Source organism: Petromyzon marinus, chromosome 42 (assembly GCF_048934315.1).
Source record: "Petromyzon marinus isolate PM22_M1 ecotype Great Lakes invasive population chromosome 42, UKy_Petmar_22M1.pri1.0, whole genome shotgun sequence".
NCBI classification, from domain to species: Eukaryota; Metazoa; Chordata; class Hyperoartia; order Petromyzontiformes; family Petromyzontidae; genus Petromyzon; species Petromyzon marinus.
Genome location: NC_133708.1, coordinates 6,368,144 through 6,387,154, shown reverse-complemented (window position 1 = coordinate 6,387,154; position 19,011 = coordinate 6,368,144). Strand labels below are relative to the sequence as shown.

Below are 19,011 nucleotides of genomic sequence, written 5' to 3'. Positions count from 1 at the left end.
CATGGCATGCGCTGTGTGGAACACACGTGGCATGCGCTGTGTTGAACACACGTGGCATGCGCTGTGTTGAACACACGCGGCATGCGCTGTGTTGAACACACGTGGCATGCGCTGTGTTGAACGCACGTGGCATGCGCTGTGTTGAACACACATCGCATGCGCTGTGTTGAACGCACATTGCATGCGCTGTGTTGAACACACAGTACTTACTGTGATGCTCGTCCACCTATCTCCGAAAAATGCAGCCCTTTGTTCCCCAGAACGCGCGTTGTGCCATTGCGAAAAAACTCATGTTATTATTTTTTGCGGATAAGTGGACTTCATCGATATGTTCATGAAATTATCCAAACTATTTTTTTGTTCACATGGCAGAGTGGAATTGGTGTAACGTCGCGGATAATAGGAACGGAGATATTGGTCTCCACACCGCCGCCGATAAGAGGGATACCGCTGCAATAATTGGGTCCTCTGTGCCGCAATTCGATCGCGTGAATGGAGCTTGGTGTTTCCGTTGTGATTGGCGCAGAATTCAGATGAAAGCGCACGCGTTAAGTGGCAGCGTGGGGGGGAGCGTGGGGGGGCAGCTACAGACGCCGCACAGATGGGTGCGAGGAATGGCCTGTGCCCGTGACGGTGTTAACCGCGGTGTTTACCGCGGGTAACACCGCCGCGCGCGTCCCCAGCCCAGCCCTGCGAGAGCGCCGCGTCCCCCCCCTCCCCGCGCCCGCAGAGGTCGCCCCGCGGTGGTGCTGCGCGGCGCGGGGACTCGGATCCGCCGAGTCGCCAAACGCCGCCCGCGGAGCCACTTGAGGAGCGATGGTTGCCACCCGTCCCGGGCGAAGCGGGGTGCGCGAGCGTGCCCACCCGCCCACTCGCCCCCCACTCACCCACCCGCCCCGAAGAACAGAACGTGCCAGGGGAGGAGAGGAGGTGGAGCTCAGGGCGCCCTCCGTTCAGAACATTCGCAACTTGTGGAATCCGGGGGGGGGCATGGGGGCAATGGCCTTCCCGCAACCCTGCCGCCCGGATCCACAAGAGGTGAACCTTCGGAATGGCGACAAAGAACACACGAGACAGAATTCACGAGACGGACAGTTCAGATGAGACGGGATAGGTGAGTCAGCACAAACACATCAGTACGAACGAGACAGTTGCAGGCCAGATCGTACAAGCAAAAAAACATAAAACCAAGACAGAGGTCGATGAGACGATGCGGTGAAGGGAGAATTAATGGTGTGGGACAACTGGAATCAAAGTAAAAAATACGGCGAGAGATGACTGATCTGTTGATTTGAATAATCCATAAGTTCAACAACATCTCAGGGGCACGTTTCACGACACGCACAGGCTCTGAGAAGCCGAAGTGCTGCGTCCTCTGTTGGCGCCTATCGATCTCGTGGTGCCGCTGCCAATGACAATCAGCGCCGTGCTCCCTCTCTTCAATGCGCCCGTCATAAAAACGGCGAGACGCATTCACCCAAAGAAAAGTTTGCGATGCGTGCTTCCAATCGCCAAAAGCGATGTGTTGTTGCAACTCAGAAGCCAACCCGATGGAGGTGGCTGGCTCAGAGACTGCCACCGTCAGAGCCCCGAGCCAGTGCCGCTCAGACTTGGGTTTCAGCCGCCCGTGATTAAATCGGCTTCCCAAATGTAACGAGTTGATGGCTTCGGTCCAGTTACCAAGGGCACCAGCGATAGAGAAACGTGCTAGCAACGCTCACGTCTTATTGCCACGAGAAGGAAAACATTTCAGTGGCGCATGGGGGCAAATTCTCCGTGCGGGGCAGACACGAGGAAGGGCTTCCCCGGTGTGGATCGAGTGATGACCTTCATCTTCCAGGACAGTTCTCTGACACAAGGTGGTGCACTGTTCACTTCGGCAACGTCGCTCTCTCATAACGCGACACCGATAGCGCAGTGGAAAATTATATCAGAAGAACAAACTCAAGAAAAGTTGAAAACGATAATTTTCAGCACGGACACAGTGAAAATTGCACATTCTTGTGGCAGGAATTAGCACTCCACTCCCCGGTTCGCTTTGTTTTGAGACATGGCAATTTTTTTTAAAATAAACATTAAGCCTCGAGTCAGGTGGCCAGGATCAGTGTCTCATCATTTGCGCACAGGTCGTGTGTGTGCCACACTGTGCGATGACAATGCCCCACTCAGGGTTTCGTTCCCCCAGCACCCACGGCCACTACAGTGCTGGGTGCGGAGGATTTTCTTCCTCGGCGGGCAGGGCCGATGAGCGATGAATAAGAGCCTTTCTCGGGCGCCAGACAGGTGGGAGAACGATCGCGCTCGGCGTGGGCAGCGAATCTGGCCCAGCCTCCCGTGCCAGGAGCCAAGATCGCCCATCACGCTCAGACTGCACGCAAGACATTGCATGTTTCTTCTCCCGCATGATCTAATTAAGAAAATCTGAACTGTTGATATTAATTACGCAATGGACATATGTACACTGAATGTTACTCGGCACACTGAAGAGTGTATCGCGTGTGAGGGAGGGCATTATTCCAGCAAGCATTGCTTATCGAGCAACACTCTAGATCGGTTTCGGCATTCAGTGTCTCATCAGCAGAGTCTCGTCAGCAGGCTTAATTGAACCAAATGCTGCTGTTAACGGCGAGATGTTACCAGCTCTTGAACGCGGAACAAAATCCAAATGATGAACTACAAAGGCGGACGGGACGAGGCTGGAGCGCTCTTGGGCAGGACGCGTTGCCAGGCGGGACGATGGCCGAGATCCAAAATAACAACCAAGGGGTGGAACGCGTCTGGGAACACGTCGACTGAGGCGCGATGGAGCGATGAAGTCGGTTCATGTGCAGGTAACTGGGTGGATTGTCGCATCGCGGGATTGTGAGGGGGGATGCCTTAATCCAGCAGTGGATTAAACATACTTGATAACGATTCAGCAGATGGTATGTCTAGAAAGAAAATATCCTTGCCACAGCAATGTGGAATTTACACCACCGGTTAGCAGTGGCGACGAGACCAACCAATGATGGTTTGGGAATAAAGAAACCTGAACCTTCGTGTTTGTCTTCTCTACATGGAGCCTCCGTTGCTTACAGAGGCTCTGTGTATCTGGCGCATGGCTAACGAGGCATTTGTGTATCTGTGTAAGCGCCGCGCTGTGTTTAATCTGAGAATGTGGCAATGTGCGAGTTAATCAGAGGGGCACGGCGCTGTTGCGCTGGTTACCGTAGCTCTCGGGAATGCGGCAGTGGGGCATCTCAGAAGCACTTGCGCGGTGCGGACCCAGCATGCAAGCGGAGCTCAGCGCGTCCCATCGTCCGCAGAGAGGTCAAAGGTTAGGGCTGCCACATTTCCCATTGTAGCCCGAATCCGGGCATCTTCATCAGTCAGCCCAGGTCTATATCGACACTGTTCGTTAAACCGCAAGACCAGGACCAGATTTCAGCGTGCACACTTCCTGGCACCTGGACACAGATGCCAATTCCCGGTCTGGTGTCGGTCCAATCTGAACAAGTGGCCACCCTATTCGAGGTGAATTACCTTTCTTGGTTCAACAATCATTTACAGTCCTGTGTCAACGCGCAAGGCGAACAAAGACTTTCCCACGCCTCTTGGCCACGCGGTTTGTTTGATCCTACTTCACCACGCGTGTCAGGGCAGTTCTGGCGATGGGACCGCTCATGACAGGTTCAGATATCACCCCATTACTGGTGGTGTCAATGTTTGGTGGCCGTGGCTCGGAATCGACATTTCCCCATTCTGCACGCGCGTGTCTCGCCCAGCCGTCGCCGTTCACCCCCCAATGGATTTTGCGTCGTTATTACTGTTTACAGGACGGGACCTCTCTGTGGCTGCTGTAGCCCGCGCCGTCGTTCGACTCGCGAGCTCCCGGCACGGAGTGTGGGGTGCGTGGCGCGGGGTGTGGGGCGCGGGGTGTGGGGTGTGGGGTGCGTGGCGCGGGGTGTCGGGCACGGGGTGTGGGGTGCGTGGCGCGGGGTGCGGGACGCGGGGTGCGGGGCGCGCCCGCGGGCCCGGCCGCCCCGAGCAACAGCGCCTCGAGCGCAGAATGCGCCGCGCGGAGAACGCGGCCGCTGGCGGGGAACTGCGATTCACGAGGAGGGGGCTCGGGGCGCCCTCCATGGGAACCGCGGCTCCCGGGCACCCACAGTCCCCCGGGGCCCGCGCGGCGTCGCCACAACTTCACAACGCTTGGTGGGTTCATGTGGCGCCTGGACGCAACCGCGTCTCGAGATACTGCGCAGACACAGAGGGCACTTTTTTATATAGAGAGAGGTACTGATATCATGACAAAGTGTGGAGTATTTACTCAGCAAGAGTCTTTTTAACTGACTGCCAGGATAAGATGCGCTCAGCCTTAACTATAACGGGAGCTTTTGTTGCCAAATATAGCGAAGCAGGACATTACCATGTGTTGCATGGATGCTGGAAATTTTATTTTCGCGCAGGATTGCAGCAAAAGCAGCAGCAAGATGTTCAGGAGCTCGATGCCAGTGTCCAGGTCTCCTGCCCACGAGGAGAGGGCTTCAGCAGAGAGAGTTCGTGCAGCTTTGCTGTTATTCCGTTGAAGGAGGCAGACTAGATTGGCTTACGATATGGTCCGTAGTTTGGATTGCACGAGCCACAGTAGCACTACTGTGGCTCGTGTCTTTAAGTTTCCATTCATGGAGGAGATATGCGCATCGGCCTAGTGATGCTCTGATGTGGTTTGCCCGTGACTTCGAGGAATGTCAAAGCCGGGAGGTACGGTGATTTGTTGGTGTCGATTAAGGTGTCTATGATGGTATAGTACAGTATTAATCGTCTTTGAGGCTGTTACATGTTCTTGCCAAAACATACAGCGTGATGGTTCACTCTGGCCCTCTGTGAATTTCAGAGGCCACTCGTCTCAACACGGACAGGTGAATTTGCACAGATGGAAGCAAATATCGAACACTCAGCATCTGCACGGTACGGGAAAATGCCAATAACCGAGGCTACGTCGTGCGAACAGAGAACATCGCGGTTTGGCGTCGTGCTGAAGAAATGCCAACATTTGAATAATGGCCCCACGAAGAGACTGCAAAAGAAACAATAACTCCCCAGAAGTAATCCCCTAAGTCTCTCTTGAAAGAAAATGAGTGTTTCTTGGATCGCCCCAAAATTAAAACCATCAATCAAGACCACGCGTTCACAGGTCCCGCCGCAGTGCGATGGAACGGATCACGAAGGGCTGCCCGCTATTGTGCACGGACATCGATCAACGCAGCGGCTTGGGCGTGACGCTGCCGACTCCTCGTGAACGGACAGCGCCGCTCGCTCGCCCGAGTGTCCGTCGAGGGTTGGAAGGATCAGCGCACGTAGGGGTGGGATTTCGACTTACCACCTCCCGATTACGAGTCTGGAGTTATGTCACTGCCACGGCTCGCATCCACTTCGTGAAGGGAACGTCGGCAATTAACGGCGGGAGTCCGTCACTTTTAACCACTCATTCCTGGACTTGGCCAAACATCGCAATATTGGACGACAATAATCGGGCAATTGTTGGCGCCGTGTTTTTGGGGGCACCTTCCCAAAGGCCTCTCTGTGGATTCCCTCGCGTCTCCTTGCGAAAAATCGCGGGCGTCGCTAATTCCGCAGCAGCAGTTTTTTGAGACGCAATTTCCCACGAATGATGCTGCTGTATACGAAGGTAATTAGAAAAATAAATGTGGCAGGAGACGTGCCCCTGAAGAGCGACTGGGCTTGTGGAGTCGCATAAATTGGCCGCTAGAGCCCCTCACGAGAAGGGGCGCTACGTCGAGGCGGTTCCGCCGCATTCCATTCATCCAATCGGGAAGGAGGAGAGGGTGCCCAGAGGGCTTCTCGTCGAGCGCACGGTGGCCGCGATTCGTTCAGGGGTTAAATAGTTCGTGTGGTTTATCTCATCCTCCTGCGTTGAAGGAGCGCAGAGACTACAGTGGTTTACTTTGTGGCCCGTGGCCTGGGGGTTGCATGGCCACAATCTCACTCATGTGTATCCTATTTGCAATAAACAATTTATCTACGTGCGACAAGATGCCAAGGGGTTCATGTAATTTTTTTTTTCAAATCGAAGGTTGCACGTGCAATAAAATGTCTCTTAACTCGTCTAAAGACACTCGTACACCACTCTTTGATGATATCGCTCGGTCCGTTACATTAATCAACATAGGCGCATGCCTAAATACCCCCGCCTATGAAACAATATTGCGAGACACGCGTATGTTTTTTTTTTTAAATTGGCTCTCATTTACCTGTTCAGGTCGCTTCAATGAGTCGGGATTTCTTAGCGTCGTTCCGAACACAGAATTCGCGAAGCTGCCAGCAAGGCAAGAGGCGGTGCAGGGCCAACAGAGCACCTCTCCATCTCAAGGTTCTGCGCGTGTGACTCACTTGGGTGCTGACGGAGATCTTTTTTGGGGAATCTTATTTTGCTCCAGTTTATTTTTAACAGCTGGACTAGCCTCCTGAATGATGTACGTTAAATATAGGTTTACATAGCAGAACAAACCGGGGATCCGTATGTACACATTAACTCGTCTTACTTTCTGTTTATATCCAGAAGATGTCCATAAATCTCCCAACACCCAAACGTTGCAGACGGTGTCATTTCAGCTCGACGCGCGACTCGCGTGGACCCAAACCTAGGCTACAATACAACAACACGCACCAGCTACAATACAACAACACGCACTAGCTACAATACAACAACACGCACCAGCTACAATACAACAACACCTACCAGCTACAATACAACAACACGCACCAGCTACGATACAACAACACGTACCAGCTACAATACAACAACACCTACCAGCTACAATACAACAACACGCACCAGCTACAATACAACAACACGTACCAGCTACAATACAACAACACGTACCAGCTACAATGCAACAACACGTACCAGCTACAATGCAACAACACGTACCAGCTACAATACAACACGTACCAGCTACAATACAACAACACGCACCAGCTACAATATAACAACACGTACCAGCTACAATACAACAACACGTACCAGCTACAATACAACAACACGCACCAGCTACAATACAACAACACGTACCAGCTACGATACAACAACACGTACCAGCTACAAGACAATAACACGTACCAGCTACAATACAACAACACGTACCAGCTACAATACAACAACACGTACCAGCTACAATACAACAACACGTACCAGCTACGATACAACAACACGTACCAGCTACAATACAACAACACGTACCAGCTACAATATAACAACACGTACCAGCTACAATACAACAACACGTACCAGCTACAATACAACAACACGTACCAGCTACAATACAACAACACGTACCAGCTACAATACAACAACACGCACCAGCTACAATATAACAACACGTACCAGCTACAATATAACAACACGCACCAGCTACAATACAACAACACGTACCAGCTACAATACAACAACACGCACCAGCTACAATACAACAACACGTACCAGCTACAATACAACAACACGTACCAGCTACAAGACAACAACACGTACCAGGTACAATACAACAACACGCACCAGCTACAATACAACAACACGCACCAGCTACAATACAACAACACGTACCAGCTACAATACAACAACACGTACCAGCTACAATACAACAACACGCACCAGCTACAATACAACAACACGCACCAGCTACAATACAACAACACGTACCAGCTACAATACAACAACACGTACCAGCTACAATACAACAACACGTACCAGCTACAATACAACATCACGCTACAGCCCTTGAGTGTGCGACTTCCACAGCGCTGGCTACCCAGCTTCTGCAGCCAGGATTATCAGAGCCTCCTTAAATTAAAAAACCTTCCGTGTATTTTAGGCGCAGTGATTTCTCACTTCGCGAGTTTAATTCCTGGCCAAGGCTGACATCGATGGACGAGTGGAATTTAAACCGGTCCTGGGCCCTCTCTTCATCAACTCGCAATGACCAACGTGGTGAAGTATGGTCAAACAACCCTCACGACTGGCATTGTATGGCAAGGTCTATACCCAGCAGTGGATTGACACGGGGACAAAACAGATATTGTTAATTTCTCATGTATTCCGATTACATCCCTCTCTCGTTATGTAATAGGTGTGAAGCTTTCGTGACTGCAGGAATTACTCTTTGGTTCTTTCGGTAAAGTCACGCAGAAAGAAAATAAATTAAATATTAGAATACGACGTTTCGATTGCAACACAAGCAGCCGTCATCAGGTAGAACTAAACTTGAGAGAGAGACAAAACGCAGAGACCCACAGACAGACACACAAGCAGAGAGAGACAACACAGAGAGACACAGAGAGAGACACACAACATAGACACACAGACAGACACACAAGCAGAGAGAGACAACACAGAGAGACACAGAGAGAGACACACAACACAGAGACACACAGACAGACACACAAGCAGAGAGAGAGACAACACAGAGACAGAGAGAGAGACACACAACATAGACACACAGACAGACACACAAGCAGAGAGAGACAACACAGAGACACACAGAGAGAGACACACACGACATAGACATACAGACACAACACAGAGACACAGAGAGAGACACAATATAGACACACAGAGACAACACAGAGACACAGAGAGAGAGACACACAACATAGACACAGAGAGAGAGACAACACAGAGACACACAGAGAGAGGCACACAACATAGACACACAGGGACAACACTGAGACACAGAGAGAGGCACACAACATAGACACACAGAGACAACGCAGAGACACACAGAGAGGGACACACAACATAGACACACAGAGAGAGACACACAACATAGACACACAGAGAGAGGCACACAACATAGACACAGAGAGAGAGGCACACAACATAGACATACAGAGAGAGGCACACAGAGAGAGGCACACAACATAGACACAGAGAGAGACAACACAGAGACACACAGAGAGAGACACACAACATAGACACACAGAGAGAGACACACAACATAGACACACAGAGAGAGACACACAGAGAGAGGCACACAACATAGACACAGAGAGAGACAACACAGAGAGAGACACACAACATAGACACACAGAGAGAGGCACACAACATAGACACACAGAGAGAGACAACACAGAGACACACAGAGAGAGGCACACAACATAGACACGCAGAGAGAGACACACAACATAGACACACAGAGAGAAACACACAACATAGACACACAGACAGACACACACGCAGAGAGAGACAACACAGTGTATTGTGTGTACACTGCCATATGTAGCTTTAAGGACAGATCGCCAGCTGTTCCAAAACACCATTGATACACTCCTTCAAGGGGGGACTCAGAGTTACATCTGGAATTCTCACTGTGAGCACCGCACGCGTCTGTGTGTGAGATCTGAGCCTCATCGCAAGCGTCCACATCGGGCTCAATCGACAGATTCCGCGTGGAACATCTCAATCGACGATGGTGCCCATTGCTGATCACCTATCAGGTCATAGAACAACAACAATAAATAATACGCCCTGGCATGCGAACGTTTATCATTATAGGGCCTCGATTCACACACCTACACTCGATAGACCGGTCAGGAATCAAACAATGGCCATGAATCTTCGTGGGATTCTTCTAAAGTTCACAAATAATGGAATCATTCTGCTCGCAGCAGAAACGGGGGTCTTGCCTCGTCTTCCGCTTCTTCCCCGGCGCTGCTCAACTTCGGGATTCCCTCCCCGCGGCCTCTTTCCCAAAGCCCTCACAACCACCGCGCCCCCATTCAAGTAGTCGTGTTCACTCTCAACCACCGCCGCCTGACGTTTTGGGCCTTTGGGCCTTGCGCTCGGGAATTGGGTTAAATCATCGCGGAGGAGTACCTGTTTCCAGCCGTCGACGGAGGGGCTTCGGACATGAACTCATGCGGCTGATCCGGGTCGCCCGGCTGAGGTCATGGTGTCGTCAGTGGTCCGGGGGGGGGGGGCCTGTAAAATGAATAGAAATTCAATCGATGACATCGCCGTGACCCAGGCCATCCGAGGTCACAAAGCTATTTGAGTGAATTTTGCTCCACTGGCCGCTGCAGTAGCAGCAACAGCAGACCTCAAATATCGCTCGCGTTATTTATTTTGGAGCGTGCGATGGTGTGGGTGTGTTGACGTCTGGCTAGTGGGCACTGTGGTCAGAACGCTTGGCTCACAATCACATGGTCGGTCACACAATTAATGCAACGCTGGAGAGGGACACTGCAGCTGGCCTCCTCCACCGGGTTCATATCGATGCCTATCACTTTGCAGGAACGTGGAATTTCCGCCACTGGCTCAAGGCCCACCAGTGGTGGTGTGCGTCTAAACCGCGAGACGCACTGACTCATCGCATTCTCATCCGCGGCAGCGCAAATATCGGAACGCCACAACCACATACTTGGAGCGCTCCGCTGCTGCACTGTTAACCACCGATCAATCACCACTTTGCCCTCCGTTGTTTTAAAAAGAAAGTATTCGTCTCCTTCCTCCGTCTCTGACTTCATTCCTCTTTCCCTTGGCCCGACGCACGCTTCGCTCTCCCCCGCCTCCCTCCAGCACCTCTCCGCCCCCGCACGCAGCGGGTCGGCGGCCGCTCCCGCTAGAGATCGAAGTTCTCTCCCCCTGACGGCACCGCCACTTCACACCCCGAGGCACCTCTCTCCGTCACCCACAGTCGATGCTTCACGCGCCGTGCCAATCGTCGCACCCCGGCGCAAGCCAACGCACAGTCGCGGCGTTGTGTAAAACTGAAACGTATTCTCTTTGCCGCTCGTCTTTACCATCTCTTGCTATCCTCGTTGCCTCTAATCGGCCGGATTGTTTTTCTTACTTCAATTCTTGCCGACGGAATTATCTGTTGCGTCTTCGATCGTGAAATTCATTTTTACAACGACGGCGATGATCACTGCTCAACCCAGCCACGTATCTGTCCCGCGGTTGGGGTCCCCACGGAGCCGAGGCGCAAACACCCTCACCGTGGGCACGTTCTCTCAGGGCTAGGTACGAGATCACCGTGGGCACGTTCTCTAAGGGCTAGCTACAAGATGACCGTGGACACGTTCTCTAAGGGCTGTCTACGAGATCACCGCGGGCACGTTCTCTAGGTGCTAGCTACGAGATGACCGTGGGCACGTTCTCTCAGGGCTAGCTACGAGATCACCGTGGACACGTTCTCTAAGGGATGTCTACGAGATGACAGTGGGCACGTTCTCTAAGGGCTAGCTACGAGATGACCGTGGGCACGTTTTCTCAGGGCTTGCTACGAGATGACCGTGGGCACGTTCTATAAGGGCTAGCTACGAGATGACAGTGGGCACGTTCTCTCAGGGTTAGCTACGAGATGACCGATGGCACGTTCTCTCAGGGATTGCGCTCTAAGGGAACGCGCTCTAAGGGCACGTGCTCTAAGGGCACGCGCTCTAAGGGCACGCGCTCTAAGGGAACGCGCTCTAAGGGCACGCGCTCTAAGGGCACGTGCTCTTAGGGCACGCGCTCTAAGGGCACGTGCTCTAAGGGCACGCGCTCTAAGTGCACGTGCTCTAAGGGAACACGCTCTAAGGGCACGTGCTCTAAGGGCACGCGCTCTAAGGGCACGCGCTCTAAGGGCACACGCTCTAAGGGCACGTGCTCTAAGGGCACGCGCTCTGCGGACGCTCTCCGGGCACATCCGACACTGCTGTGGAATGTGCTGACAGAGGCAGCAGTGGGGTGGAAATGAACGCTTTAGTTAAATGGAAATGGATAAAAAAATTCAACACGGACATGGAAATTTAAAAAAACGGCATTCGCAGAGCGACGAGGGGTCACTTGCCTTCAACAGGGCTACTCTGTGACTACCACCACCACGTCACCAGTCCCACTCGACAGAGAGGGCCCATTGACAACTCAACTACGGCACAGTCACAGTGGGGAGCGATGGCCCAGTGGTCAGCGCGCCACACTGCGACCCCGCCGTCCAGAGTTCACGTCCAAGCCACGGCTAACATCGGTGGCGAGCGATATCTGAACCGGTCACTACCGCGCCCCCCACCTCCGCCCTTCACCAACCCACACTGACCAGTGTGATGATGAAGAAGAGCCAACCCCCCCCCCCACCCTGCCCAACACGGTTTGGGGCTGGTGTTCATCCAGCAGCGGATTGATCCAGGACTGTGAATTCACCAATCAGCTCAGCGGCGTCCCGTCAAGGACAAGACCAGCGCGAGGCGACACGGAGCGGGTGCGCAGCGAAAGCTGCGAGCTTAAAATACCCCAGCAGCATGGCGTCGGGGGCTATGAATACCTTAGAAACACGCGTAGCCAATTTCATCGTGATAAGTCAGGCATTGAAAACAGATTTCCGACAACTGCGTTCACACCGTCGCCAGTAAACAAGTCCAATCGCTTGTTCCGAACTGAGCGCGAAGGCTCACGACGGGAATGCAACGCGGAGGTGGCACAAATCCGTGTTCGTCGGCAAGAAGGATATCCCACTCTTTTTTTTTTGTCTCGCAATGGTAGTGGTAGACCGCATTCGTAGTTTCTCATCAGCGTTTGGTCGTCTGTGCAAGGGATTACGGTAAACCCATTATATTATCTCTCAAGCCAAAGTGGGGATCTACTGAGCAGTGGTTACACCTGCATTATGAGATGGGTCTGAGACCTGGGCACCTATATAGACGCCAAATAAGGGAGCGACACCAGTTCCGACTGCAGCGCTTGTGTTCTGTCCTACGTACTCACTGCACTAAGATATGTGCGAAGGACGAGATACTGGACAGGGAGGGCAATGCTGGACATTTGGAATACTGCTGAGGCAGCATCAGCTGCGATGGGGCCAGACGATCGCATTCCAAAGCAGAAGCAGCAGTAGCTCGGGGACTGGCGAACTCTACCGAGGCAGCCTCAACAAACGCACCAAAGCGCCGTGGCCCTCCTATCCCTGATTGGCAGCGCAGCAGAAAGCCAGGCTGGGGGAGATGCGGAGCGCACGGGGCGTGGACGGCGGGACGAGGCAGATCAGCGCCTTCGCTGCGTCCCACAGAGATGTGGATGCTCTGCTACTGGGGACGCGCGACCGCTCAACCCTCCGGTTCCCGGGGGAAGGATCAGTGTCGGCCGGCTTTAGTCTGTGTTTAGCCAAGATTGCTCCTGCGTCAAAAAATAACGAGAAATGTTTTTTTCCACAAAATCTGGCAGCTCGTAATAGTGTCTCAGTGAGGTCATTTAACCGACGCTCTATCCGTCCAGCACAAGCCAGCAGGGCTTGGACGTCTTGATTTATCTCCACCATGCGACTACGATATCGCACTGGCAGTGTCAGCTCGCAGTGAAACAGCATCCAGCCCGACACAGGGTGACCACCTGGCCGGGTTTGACCCGGACATTCCGGGATTTGGCATCTGAGTCTGAGTGGCAGGAATTGATTTGTACCGAGATCTGGTAGCAGTATCGCGATGATCTTTATCGCAGGATATCGCGCAGTTTTAATAACGAGCCCGGAGCTCACTGAGAAATCTGTCCGGGTTTGGTCTACGGTGGAAATAGTTCGGTGGCCCTAAGCCCGCACCCCACCTCCTCCTGGCTGCGGGGACACCTCCGCTCGGAACGGTCCCACGCATTGAGCACCGTGACTTCGTACGTGCTTCTCTTCTTTGGCTGCCAGACGGAGCCTCCTATCCACGCTTTGTTCACGGCTCTTCCAATCGGCGCTGATTACACCGTATCTTTTTGTGCAACTCATTGAAGGTTGGACTGGGTCCATCGGTTCACTTCTATACCTGTGGCCCGCGATATTCAACCTTGTTTTAAATAGCCCAAACCTCTAAATTAATTCAGAAAAAAAAACATTCAACATGTTTGGTCTGTTAAATATGAAACTCATCCACCAACTTTCGTAGTCTCAAGGGGGAAGGCGCTGCTCGGGTAACTACGCTGCTCTTTCGCCATTCCACTGTCGGATGAAGGCTTCCCCAAGATGTGGGCGTCCTGGGGATTATTCGACCATACTTCACTGCAATGGTCAGTGTAGGTTGACAAGGAAGGCAGATAACAGATACCTGGACGCGTATGAGAACATGATGTTGCTGCCCTGCCTTCTGCTGCACACTGTATTGAAGGGCCGCTGTGGAAACGCGAGCAGGGCCAGCGTGTCTCGGCTCGCGAACCGAGCAGGCATCCTTCCAAAGGGGTCGTGGAAACGCAGCATCAGGGCACGACCCGGAGCTAAAGTTTCAAGTTTATTTGGTCTCATTTTGATGATGAAACTGAGAACTGACGAGACCAGGATAAAGTATCATTTGCAACAGTGATCCGGAGCATTATCTTTTCAGTAAGAGGCGACGATTGAGTCATTTGCGGTGTAATTTTGGCATTTGGCACATTTGGAGTTTCAAAATCCATGCAGAATCAGCGTTGGTTGGGAATTCTGGCACAGGAAATGAGTGTCAAACGATGCCTGCAGTATACACTGGTATTTAAGGTATGATTGCATGGCTGGATGCATTTTGCTCCACAGACAAAGCGATTTCCATAAGAATACAGAGTCCGCTACGCTCGGAATGCCCGCGAGAAAGGGCGAGCGAGTCGCCCGCTGATGCTGCTGAATCGATGTCAACAATGCGTTCGCATTGCAAGCTGCTGGGAGTCACGACCATGCGTGCCCTATGGCACAATCCACGCCGGCGAACACCGTGAAAATTCCACGAGTTTCCATTTTGCCATTCGATGATTCCCCCCCCCCCCCATATCCCTAGAAAACAGTGGTGGTACGGCAAGCCGAGGCTGACTCACCCCGCGTGGAGCACCGTGACCCCGGGTGTGCCTCTCCCACCCTGGGACGAACAGCGGCCGTGAAAAGGAACGTTCCGCTTGAGTGAACCATGAGAGCCGCGATTCCCAACCTCTCTCGCTCCACGGCACTCACGCCCGGACTCGCTCGATCTTCGTGGCACGCCGAATCAAAAATCTCGCTGTGGGACCTTCGTCAAGCGGTGGACTGATCATGGTTGATCACGTGTGCGCTCGTGCGTCTCTTTCTCAAGCGGGACACGGAAATGTCCACGCGTCTATTTCACTGCTTTACATTGATGTCTGTGTGTCTGTGCGTCTGCCTGTTCATTATTTTATGTCATTGTCTGTGCGTTGATCAATTCGAAAATACCGTGCCGGCCGCGAAGCGCCGTGCGAGAGGATCGCCATCAAGCGCAGCGCCGCTTGCAGCCCCGGCGCGTCTCGGCGTTCTGCTGCGGAGGGCAATACTCCTTTTGTATGTGCAGTACCCTGAACTTCTTTCGCACCGTACTAAATATAGTAGGACCTTTTTCCCGAGGGTCCTGTCGCGTTTCACGGTAGCGGGAGGAGATGCACGATTCATTTGTGTTCTCCACGGCGTTTGTGCCATGCTTGGTGCACTTTGAGGCCACGCGAAGTGTCGAAGGCTCGCTCGCGGGAGGTCACGGAACAGACCCAGGTGTCATGGGTTGACTCACTGAGGTCACTGGCAGATGCACGATCCGTGTTCCCCACTGTGCCTACTTTCTCTGTTATAACCGCCCGGCGCTCCGCTCGTCGTTGTGAGCGTCGCCCCTCTGCCCTCCGTTATTGCTGGAGGGCGACTACCTCCAACACAACAACACAACAACAACAACAATAATAATGATCCACTCTTCTTTGGTTCTTTCGGTAAAATCACGTAGAATGATAATAAAATAATAAATTGATAAAATAAAATAACACAATATTCTCACTGAGAATATTATTGCGTTATCTTATTTTATCAATTTATTATTTTATTCTCATTCTACGTGACTTTACCGAAAGAACCAAAGAAGATGAATCCTTGCAATCACGAAAGCTTTAAATCGAAATGATCCACTCATTCAGCCTCCCCGCGGTCAGCACAGCCCGAGAGAAGCGCCCAGAGACAGCGGTCGCAGTTCAACTCCGCTGCCCGGCCGGGCTGCGGCTGCGGCTGCATGCCGCCTGTCCGCCTGCGTGCGTGCGAGGACGTTGCGAGCTTATTGAGCAAAGAGAGCCCGGCTCACGCCGACGTGACGCGCCACACGACGTACAGAGTCGAGTTCGTACCGAAGCATTGCACTCACGACGACAACAACAAAAATTCATGTTGTTGATTGTTTGTGTTTAACTTGTGCGTGATAATTCAACAAACGTGAGCTGAAGAAGCGACGGTCGGCTGAGTGCATCGTTTGGTTTTCAAAAAGTACTGGAATTCTTAAATCCAATGTATGATCTAATCCCCTAATATTCTTATCCCAACCTTGTTCATAATACCACCCCGATGTTGAAACGTTCTGCCGAACAGTGATATTTCGCGGCGAATAACGCACTCTGTTATGATAGTTACAACCGTTAAACGCTGTCGTATACGCAACGTTAATTAAGGTAGGTCGCGGCTAATCACGACAAAAACATTTTTTGGTTGTGTACCTCTCGTGAGCAAGGAACGTCTGAACAACGTTGGATCGAGGTGATTGTGACGCTGCATTGCCCGTGCGGTGCCGCGTGCGCGAGTGAGGTTGGACGGTCGGGCTCTCCGCTCAATCCGCGCGACGCGGCCACTGACCTTCGCCTCTCAGTTGCGCACGCGACCAGGGGTTCTCGATCGTTTGCGAGCCGCCGCCGTCACCGCGAGTTCCCGTTTGTTCATCTAAGACGACCGCTTAATGAGAGGCGCTTGCGTCCCAATCCGAAGCGAGAAAACGCGTTAGCTCCTCGCTCGTCTAAAAACGAGGTCCCGCTGGGTCTCTTCTTGCACCTCGAGTGCAGAGTTCAATGTGCGGCGGCGGCGGCGGCGACTCGCTACAGCTCAGCTCCTCGGGTGCTCGGAGCCTGCGGGGGGAAGAGGCTTATAAGGAGCCGCGGCCCAGACCCTCCCCCATCGCACGCGCACCCAGCCCCGCGTCGGCGAACTTTGCCCGCTCGCAGTTTTGGCAGCGCCTCGAGAAAGCTGACCCCACCTCCCGGCAATTCGAGCCCCGCGCGCGTAGCGCTCAGCACCCTCTCGAGCCGCAACTTTAAAAATCCCGTTCCGTAGCAGAGCACGCACCGCGTCTCCCGCTGGATTCGTAAAGAAACAGCGGCGGCATCGTCCCCGGCTCTCCTGCTCGACGCCCGGCTTCACGGCTGGGAGCCGCTGCGGCCGTGCGGTGGAACTTGAACGTCATCGCAGCCGCGCTATCTCGCTGTTAGCGCCAGCAATATATGACCACAGCAAGAGCCGGGGTTTACAACGCACGGCAAACTGCTGATGTACTTATTAACATCTCGCCCTGTTCCAAGGAGGCAGGCGAACACCGTTCTACAAGCTACGGTGCGAGCTTTAGGTCATAGAAGGACATTGGGTTTGGTGTTGCGTCAAAGTCAAAGGGGTTCCCTGTTCAAATGAACATTGAAGCACTGGTGCTCATCTCCCGATTGCAGTCCTCCAGACCCAGTGATGGAAATTCCACATTCATATGGCGGGGATGAGTCTATCCTCAGAACAAAAGCTGTTGGCTTTGCCGCAATGTGGTGCTTATTTTAGTGACACTGCAAGGATGATGGGCCAAGTCAACCCTTCAATCAGGATCTTGCGTTGAGTCGCCTGTGCGGGGTGACTCTGTGAGGAGTGGCGGCGCAGTGGTTAGCGCACTGCGCTCCGAATCTGTTTACTCGCATTCACTTCCCACTCACCACCAATATTTTAACCGGTTCGGCGTCTCACCTAGGTTCACTGAGCCTTCAATGAGTACCTGGTGTGCGTTGTGTAAACGTCAGTATTCGGGGGACAAAGGCGACCGGGCGTGGTGCTGGCCTCCCTCCCCCTCGTGTTCCGTGCTCGCTAATTGCTCTTGCCTCTACGGTGTGGTCATAGCTACATGGGGAATCTTTGTCTGGTTATACGTCTATTAAACGACCGTGGTGAGTGGCCCCGGTACATTAAACACCAAATCAAACACTGCGCTGCCCAACGCGAATGTTTCACAATTTGACTCCATTGTTCCCCAAAGCACCCAAAGGAAACGCTGTCCAGGATACCGGCTGCCACCAGGGTGTCAACCCCGGTGGGCGCGGGCAGCGTCTCGGCTCGCAGGGCTGGGACCCGCGTGGCCAGGGCGAGGCGGCGCTAAAGGTCAAAAGGACTCCATCCGATGGAGATGATTGCGCGAGGGAGGGGCGGCCGAAATGAACGCGCGCAGTGTGGCGAGGCCGGTCGGAGGAGCGCTCTGCACCCGGAGCTGGGGAGACGCCTCTCTCCGGGACGGTGTGCGACGAGGCCGCGAGTCAAGCGGCGATGTTATTGTGACATGGCGACCCCTGGCCATCACTTCGTCATCGTCACCATCAGCACCTCTGCAAGGCATTGCGTCCATCTTCGCGTCGTTAAAACATTTTCTCGCAAAATGTCCATTGGGGTGACGTGGAAAGGGCGTACTGTTCAAATAAACATCAATACACCTGTAAGGATACATCGGCACGTTTCCAAGTTGGTTTATTAGATGCACAACAAGAGCTGTGCACCTTCAACGCCGTATTTTCTCGGGTTGTTAAACACGTACGCAGCGAATTGTTACGCGCCGCGTTAAACATTCTTAATCTCTGTTTCTCACATCGTGCGCCACGTGTGTCTATTGTCGTGATGCGTTCTGACGGTGACGCTGGAGCTGCCATCAGCCGAATGTGAATTATCTTGCGAAGTTCGCTCCCCGCTCCCCACCCCCCGCACCCGGGGGGACTTTGCCCGTGAACCCTCAAGACGCAGCAGCGCCTCGCCCAGACCGCTCCCCTTCCCACGCTGCGATTCCCGAGCCCCGGGGCTGTCGGCGGCGCTCTGAGCGGCGTGAACTCGTCGCGCGGGCTAACGAGACGCGCGGTGCGGGGAGCCACGGAGGTGGAGGCGCATGGGTTCGATTATGACCTTGCGCGCAATGGCAGTGGTAGCAATCTGTTCGGGAGCTCGGTGCCAATGTCGAGGTTTGCTGGCCACGACGAGAGGGCTTCGGGCGAGAGAG

General features: G+C 53.2%; 1 protein-coding gene and 1 long non-coding RNA gene across 3 annotated transcripts in view; one reads left to right on the top strand and one right to left on the bottom strand.

Moving 5' to 3' along the window:
• Positions 1-16,963, bottom strand: part of CFTR (CF transmembrane conductance regulator) — a 66,103-nt gene extending 49,140 nt beyond the window's left edge. For both annotated transcript variants that reach the window (XR_012946558.1, XM_032969871.2), the window contains exons 1-2: positions 16,584-16,963; positions 9,872-9,976 (exon numbers count right to left, since the gene is read on the bottom strand). Coding sequence is in view for 1 of the 2 variants with exons in the window: in XM_032969871.2 (XP_032825762.2) it covers positions 9,872-9,906 (35 nt within the window). In the remaining variant the exon portion in view is untranslated. The remainder of the gene's footprint in view (positions 1-9,871; positions 9,977-16,583) is intronic.
• Positions 918-6,114, top strand: LOC142930606 (uncharacterized). Its single transcript, XR_012946559.1, has 2 exons — positions 918-2,831; positions 4,877-6,114. It is a non-coding gene; the product is annotated as an uncharacterized LOC142930606 (long non-coding RNA).
• Positions 16,964-19,011: the final 2,048 nt, after the last annotated feature.